At 39.9% G+C, this 7,456-nt stretch overlaps 1 protein-coding gene across 2 annotated transcripts in view; it reads right to left on the minus strand.

Moving 5' to 3' along the window:
* LOC106529326 (vertebrate ancient opsin) overlaps window positions 1-7,456 on the minus strand; it is a 130,130-nt gene that overhangs the window by 97,014 nt on the left and 25,660 nt on the right. For both annotated transcript variants that reach the window (XM_014024722.1, XM_014024721.1), the window contains exon 2: window positions 925-1,253. In XM_014024722.1, coding sequence (XP_013880176.1) covers window positions 925-1,253 — 329 coding nt within the window. The remainder of the gene's footprint in view (window positions 1-924; window positions 1,254-7,456) is intronic.

Raw genomic sequence — 7,456 nt, forward strand, 5'->3', positions numbered from 1 at the left:
AGCAATTACTATCCCCCCACCCCCCACACACACACGCCCGCAGCACTCCTGTGCGGTTCACTCTAGTGAACACATTCGGACAAAAAGGTGCCTCCTGGTAACCACTAGAAATTTTCGATGTTTTAAACTTCACTTTGTCTCGTCTGTGAAGACAATTAATCATTTTTTATTATAAACAGCTGAACACTGAGTTTTTTGGTTTTGTCCAAATATGTGCTTCTGTAAAATCTCTGCAGGGTCCTAAAAACATCAGAGAAATCTTTGGTAAATATGTTCTTAAATGATGCTTAAGGCCTGGACTATACTTTTAGGAATATTGTAGATTTGTACTATTTTCATAATTTTCTCATTATTAAGCAAATCAAAGGATTTTTTTTTGAAGTCCAGAAATGTAAAAACAGCTGATAGGTTCTATGGATTAATGCTCTCAATGATTTCTTGAAGAGTTAGAACTTGTGCTGTTGTAGAGCATCCTAACAAAAAGTTAATAATAGTTTTTAAATTAACCTTAAAAGATGCTTAATTTGAGATTTCTATGTAATGTAAACAAGAGACAGTAGGTTAGATGACAGTCATGCTTCCAACCAAAGGTTTGTTTTTGAGGTTTATTGTGTGATTTTGTGTGCAGTTCAGATTATTGTGAACGTGTGGTCTCTGCTTGTTAAGAGCACCATGTGCAATAATAAAACTCATTTAAAACATGGAACTAAACACAAAACAGACAAGTAAGGCCTGGGTCAAAGCAGAAACGTTTCTGCTCTTCAAAACAGGTACCAATAAGACAGCTCAGATTTTGTGAGAATTTATCATCTTTGAACTGACAAACCTGTCAAGTTGGTTTGAAAACTGTAAACCCAAAATCAAATGTTGTACAGCTGACTCAAAAAAAAAAGAAGCTCAGAACCTGTTCCCTCACAGACTCACCTGTTTCATAGCATACAGCAGCTTCCCGTAGCAGAAGACAATCACCAGAAAAGGCCCAAGGAGGCAGAAGATAAACAGACAGATGATGTAAGATATGTTGTTTGCTGTCTTGGCTGTCCAGTCGACGGAGCAGGTGGTTCCAGGACCTTCTAGACCATAGTGGCTCCAGCCAAAGAGTGGGGGCAGGGTCCATAAGAGGGAGTAAACCCAGGAGAGGAGGATGCCCAGGGAGATCTTGGTGTAGTTGGAGGCATCCGCCTCGATGGGGGTTATCATGGTGCTGTAGCGCTCGTAGGACAGGACAGCCAGGGAGATTAAGGAAACAATGCCTATAGAACAAGAACAACAAACGCATCAAATTACAGACACACTGTTGATTAACCTCTAACATACAGATGACAAGAAGAATTAAATACTAGACACAGGCAGGCCAGAATAAAGCAGTTTTGCAAGCGTGTTCATGTTTAATTGGATCATAAACCAGAGACTGAAGCCCTCTGCCTGTGTTCAAGTGCTTCCACTTTGATGTGAAGCTTTTACAGTTCTTTTTCTGAACTCAGAAAGGGCAGCCAAAATGAGCTTCATGGTTTATTACTTCACACAGAGAGTGAGAACTGGCTGAAGAAAACAATTGCCTGACGGAGTTGTTTAGCACAGCAGAACTATTGGAACCTAATATTTTAGTTCCCATTGTGCAGGCTCTGGAGCACCACATTTTTATTTTTTTTAATTAGGAACAATGTTGCCACAAGAAGTCTTTAACAGAGGCAGCACAGAGCAAAGAACAGAAACTTCGAGGAATTTTTTTTATCCTTTCTGACCAGACTCAATGTGTCTGAGTTACAGAGCTGTAAAGGCTGAGGAGCAGGAGCCCGGTGCTCGATGCTGATCCTGACTTCTTGGCCGTTTCCTCCTGTTTGCTATTTGTTTAGAAGCCATAATGATCCATAGGGCTGTCAGTAAAGCCCATTGATGCCCAGTGGCGTTGAAGGAAACCAGCCTTTTAACGACAGCTCAGCACGATGAATCGATTGAGAAAAATGTGTGAACAGAAAGGTAAGCATGTGGTGAGGCATTAAATAATAAATTTTCACTTCTGCAAAAACCACAATGTTTTAGTACCTGCTTGCTTAGGTGGTAGAAATACAGCAGAGTGAACAAAAACCTGCGTCAATGACAGTAGCTGCATTGGTCTATTTGTCTTTGGATATTGGGTTCACATTACTTTTCTTTGCTGACTGATTAGTTCAAATCTTCCATTTGTTTTATATCTGTAACTTTACAAAGTAAACACACCTCTACAAAAACCCTTTTGTGCCTCTTTTGGAGCTGGTTGAACTCACAGCCAGCAGCCTCAGACGTTGGAACAACAAATATCCATCTCACAGCTCATTGCTGTTTTATCTCATCCTCAGCCGATCAGTGTTGGCATTCAGTTTGTTGTTGGAAAAAAGCAATAAGAGAATTGTCTTCCAGTACAATGCAGACAATCTCTGGTATATTGTCACAGTTTCAGAATTATTTGAACCCAGCAGCACACTGAACACAGGGAGCTTGAGAATAAACTAAAACTTTACTTTTACAAAAAGAAAACAAAATTTTAAAAAACTGATTTTGCAGCAAAACTTGTGGGTCCTGAGGGAAACACGGAGGAGACAGAGAAACTGAGTCAGACGTGTGTAATCCTTAATGCTCCACTGATGACAGACACTGAGATGTTTTATGAACTGAGGCTAATGAGGAGATGACAGATAAGCTAAATGAGGCAGGGTGCAGGTGTGAAAGGGCGTGGCATGTCTGAGGAACAGAAAATGAGAAAAAAGCTAAAAATTGATGGAGAGTGGATGTGGCTCAGATAACAAAAAGACTGATCAGATTAATGAAACCTGCAACAGAAAACTTAATAATCAAAAGTTTCTCAATTAATCACAAAAATAAATAAACAAAATAAAATAACCAAAGGACACAAACAAAAAGTAGATTGGAGATTTTTGGAGAGTGCTTTTTGTTAGTCATGATTTCAAATTTTTCTGTTGCAGAAGTGAGCGTACCCTGATCTTGGGGGCTACATTGTCTGGGGAGTCAGCACTTGGTCATGTCTCCCATGGTACACAGGCCTCAATAGAAGGGTCAGATTAAGAGCAGTTTAAAACCTTGATAGATAAGCATTATATGAATCAAGAAACCTCCCCTGGAACCAGGCCTGGGCAAGGTTGGTGATTGAGATTTGGCTCCTGGGACTCCGCCAAGACAAACCTAAGGAAGAGAACGGATGCCACTTCCACATGGGCCCACCAACTGTGAGGAGAACTATCAAGACTGGATGCAATGTAATGATGTGGCTTTGGGGACGTGGAATGTCACCTCACCAATGGGTAAGGAGCCAGAACTTGAGTATGTAGGGGTCACCCTGGTGAAAAAAAACTTTTCTRTTGTTTATTTTCTTTGTCTTTGATTTTATATTTTTACACTTACAAGAAGAAAATCATTTTAAAGTGTTTTTGTTTTCTTTAAGTGAATAGGACAAAGTCCTATATATATGTTATCTCATTTAATCTTCTATTTGAGTTATAATCAATATAATCAAAGTTTTGTTGATTTAATCTTTGCATATCTCTCTTTATTTTAGAGTGTAATAGTGAAAAGAAAATGAGTGAAATGTGTTTTATTTTACTTTTCCTTAGTACTATTATTAATAATGGTTTTATCATTTTCAATTGATTTAATGGTTAATTAGTTTCATTGTTAATCCATTGATGCAAAGGTTTGACTTATAAGCTGAGGTGAAGTGATTTTTAAGAAAGACAGTAAGTCTGCCTTTTGCCAGACTTTCAAGGTTTTTTTACTGATAAGTGCGCAGCTGGCCGCCCGTGAGAAAACAGCTTTGTTTTCTTTCCCACCTCCCACTTTTCTCACTGACTTCCCTCTCAAACTAACTTTTTCTGTTCAGAACCAGTTAACATTCAGTGTCGTTGTTCGTCTGTTGGCCTGAGAGGATGGTTCTGAGGAGTGAAGTCCATCTTTGGACACCTGCGTGGATGACTAACATGCCGAAAAGCACCTGACTGGTTCCAGCCTGGAGCCCGCTGAGGCTAGTGGTGGAGGGAAGAGGCATCTCCCTCCTGTGCGGTCAACGGTGACATTATCCCCCTGTGCGGACCTGAATGCCGACTCTCTCAAGAACAAACCCTACCTGCAGTCTCTGTTTGAAGACTTCAAAAGGTAGAAAAGTGTTTAATGAGATCTACGTCGAAGAGGTCTAGCCACGGAAATGTCTAAGAGATTGACACGCTGATGTGCTGGTCTGGTTTGACTTGTTGAGAACAAGTCTAAAATTACTAATTTCTTTTCCTCCTATTTCTTAAAACTTAAATCTTTACTTTTTCTCTCTCTTATTTACTTAAGAAACTTAGTCAAGTAGATGCCAGTAAACTGCAACACCTGAAATTTACTGTTTATGTCAACTCTGAGTGGAATTTTATGCCGTTATTATAACTTGTGTTTTTATTCATATAAKATTTTTATTAATATTTGTATGTTTATCCTGTTCATATATCTAAAAATAAATTACTTTATTTTGAGAGATTTGTTCAGGTCACAAGTTCTTTTCTCATTCATGATCAGAGGGGTGTTTCATTAATTCTGATTTCCTTTTGCAAGATCTTGTGGGACATGACTTTTATGAGATTAAGCTGGCATTAATCTCATAAAGCAGGTTCTTACAAGTATAACGTTGAGTGATACCAAGTAAATATACCTGGGCTCACCTCCTCACACAGCTTGGGCTTTGGAACCCAACACCTGGAGAGTGGCTGGACTCTTTACTACTCCAGAGTTGCTCAGGAAAAATGGTATCGGGCAGGTGAGGGGATACTCAAGCCCCTGGCTCCTGTCTCAGTGTTGAAGTTTCCCCCTGTGAATGAGAGGTCTGCCTCTCTGCAACTTTAAGCTTCAGGACGTTCTGACCGTAGCTGGGTTTGCAACTGGGTTTTTGTAGCAGGGTATTTAGTCTGTAAATAATAATCATACCCATCTACAGAAAACCATTGCTTATAAATGCAGTAAAACAAAACCGAAATGATTTTCTAATAAATGAAATTACACTTACTGCACACTTTATGCCTATGAGTGTGATTATACATGTTGATTTTTTTTCTTTATGGATTTAACTCAATGAAAAACAAACAGCAATGCCAATAGTATATTTATTTCTCAAAATAGAAGTCAGACAATATATAACTACATTTTAAAAACCAAACAACCACCTAAAAAAGTACTTTAAAGTCCGAATGTAACCGAAGCAGACCCGGGCGCGGCTCTCCTGTCGCTGCCCAGCCTCTGGCTGCCTCGACACGGAGCAACGCAGCTGGTACCGACAGATGCAGGAGAAGGTGGAGAAAAGGTCCAGGAGCTCAGCTCAACTATTAGCCTCAAATACGGTCATAATCAATTACTAATTACAATAAATGAAGCGCTGGACTTTTAGCCTGGAACGCTAACTAGCAATAGCCGCTAACTGGTTAGCATGGAAAACGAACACGCACAGGACACATCGGAACAAACTTTATAAATAAAAGGTACAGTTTCACAAGCGAGACATGTGTCCCATAAATTATGTTCAATATCTCACTAAATGCACGAAGCACTCACTGTCTGCAGATGAAGTTTGTGACGAGACCAGTCTACAGTAGCAGCAGCTAGCTAGCTAATTAACCGGCGGCTGTAAAGAGCAATCCCCTCCATTTACACACAGCAGCTCTAGTCCCACGGCTTTGAGCCACTCCCGCTGTTGTTGCGGTCCTTCTCTGCTCTGAAAACAGGCCCAATATATTTTTAGCTTCTCCCAGCGCCCCGCTATCATTTGGAACATCCAGGCAGCTTCACTGGCCAATCGTGACTGCTACATGCTTCGGCACCTCCACGCCCCGAACGGTGCCGGCCTCAGTACGACCTCGAGAGGAGGTCCGAAAAAGTGGGCAGAGTGCGGCCAGGAGTCACAGCGGAAAGACCAAAAACGGGTGCGGAGTGGGTGGAGCCAAACCGAACTGTGTAGGTGGAAAAATGCAGCGGGAGGGGTTCCCAGGAGCTCAGCTGAATGAAGGAAGCTCGGCACAAGGCCAGATCGTAATAAATGTCTAGTACGCCGTAATGGTTCAGAGCGGGTCTCAATATCGTAATGATTATGGTGAGATCGTAATGGTTGGCACCTCTGTGTTGTATGTTTCTAGAAATGTGGCTTTCATACAGCCGCTTCATAAATCATTGGAATTAATTCAAACTGTTTGGTTCCAATCAGAGTATATTTTGCGGGCTGGCAGCACGACTTGCAGTAAATGCTTGTGGTGATTGATGCATCAACATGTCTCCACACTATCTTAATCAACCTTGAGTGAAAATAAATGACACTTTTCCACAGCTTATAAGGAACTTACATCCTCAGATCAAATTCAGAGGCATTAACAGTGAATCTCTGTAATTGTATTTTTATTGAAACCATCTGCTCTAATGCTCTTCAAACTCAATGTTGTTGTTAATGAAAGTCTTAATATGAAACGTTTGTTTCAGCTGATTCGGTATGAAATCCATCCTATCTTTAGTTACATGGTGCACTGTGTAAGAGACAAGAAAATCTTTATCTGTGGTCATGTAAAATTATTGTGAAAGGCTGACTAAATCCAACGCAGCAGCTGAATTTAAAGTTACAAAAAAGGCAGCAGCTTATGATCTGATAAGGTTTGTCAAGGAAAAACAAAAGCTGTCTTCTACTGTTTCTTTGATTTTCTTTTGTCCTTTAGTTTGTCTTCTGAAAAGCTTTCAAAACACTTTTTTGTGATACAGTATATCCAGCAGAAGACTGTTTTAATGAAAAACGCAGGATTGAATAAAGATGTGTTTGTTCTGGAAATCCCATCCCAGTGTTTTTCCTTCACCAATCACAAGTGCATAAAAATTTAGTTGAGTAAATTCAAAGAGTGCTTGTGCCTGACTGCTCTGGGCATCACATGAATTAAACATCAGGGGTGTAAGGTTACATGTATTCAGTTGTTTGAAACAACCTGCAGGACACTGTTCAGGTTGAATAAATAAAATAATACAAGATGACTATTTTGTATTACAGTAGTTAATGACCTGCTACCTTAGTGTCGCTACTAGTTTGTTTTGTTGCCTCTGTTTGATAGAGTAAGTACAGATGAATACTGATGCTACTCCATCAAAAATACAACAGAACTGTTGCATTTCCTCCAGTTTCCATGTAAATAAAAAAGTGGCATGCATATCAAGCCAAGTGTTGATATTATCAATACAAACGTAACGCAATTTAAAGCTTGGAACTCTGCATTTCATCAGCTACAGAACAGTAGTCCAGTTGCTTCATCTTTTTTATATTTTAGATATGCCATATCTTGGATGAAAATTTACATCAACATATAATGCCAACAGTAGTATACACTCACCGGCCACTTTATTAGGTACACCTGTCCAACTGCTCGTTAACACTTAATTTCTAATCAGCCAATCACATGGCGGCAAC

Source organism: Austrofundulus limnaeus, unplaced genomic scaffold, assembly GCF_001266775.1.
Source record: "Austrofundulus limnaeus strain Quisiro unplaced genomic scaffold, Austrofundulus_limnaeus-1.0 Scaffold437, whole genome shotgun sequence".
In the NCBI taxonomy this organism is placed as follows: Eukaryota; Metazoa; Chordata; class Actinopteri; order Cyprinodontiformes; family Rivulidae; genus Austrofundulus; species Austrofundulus limnaeus.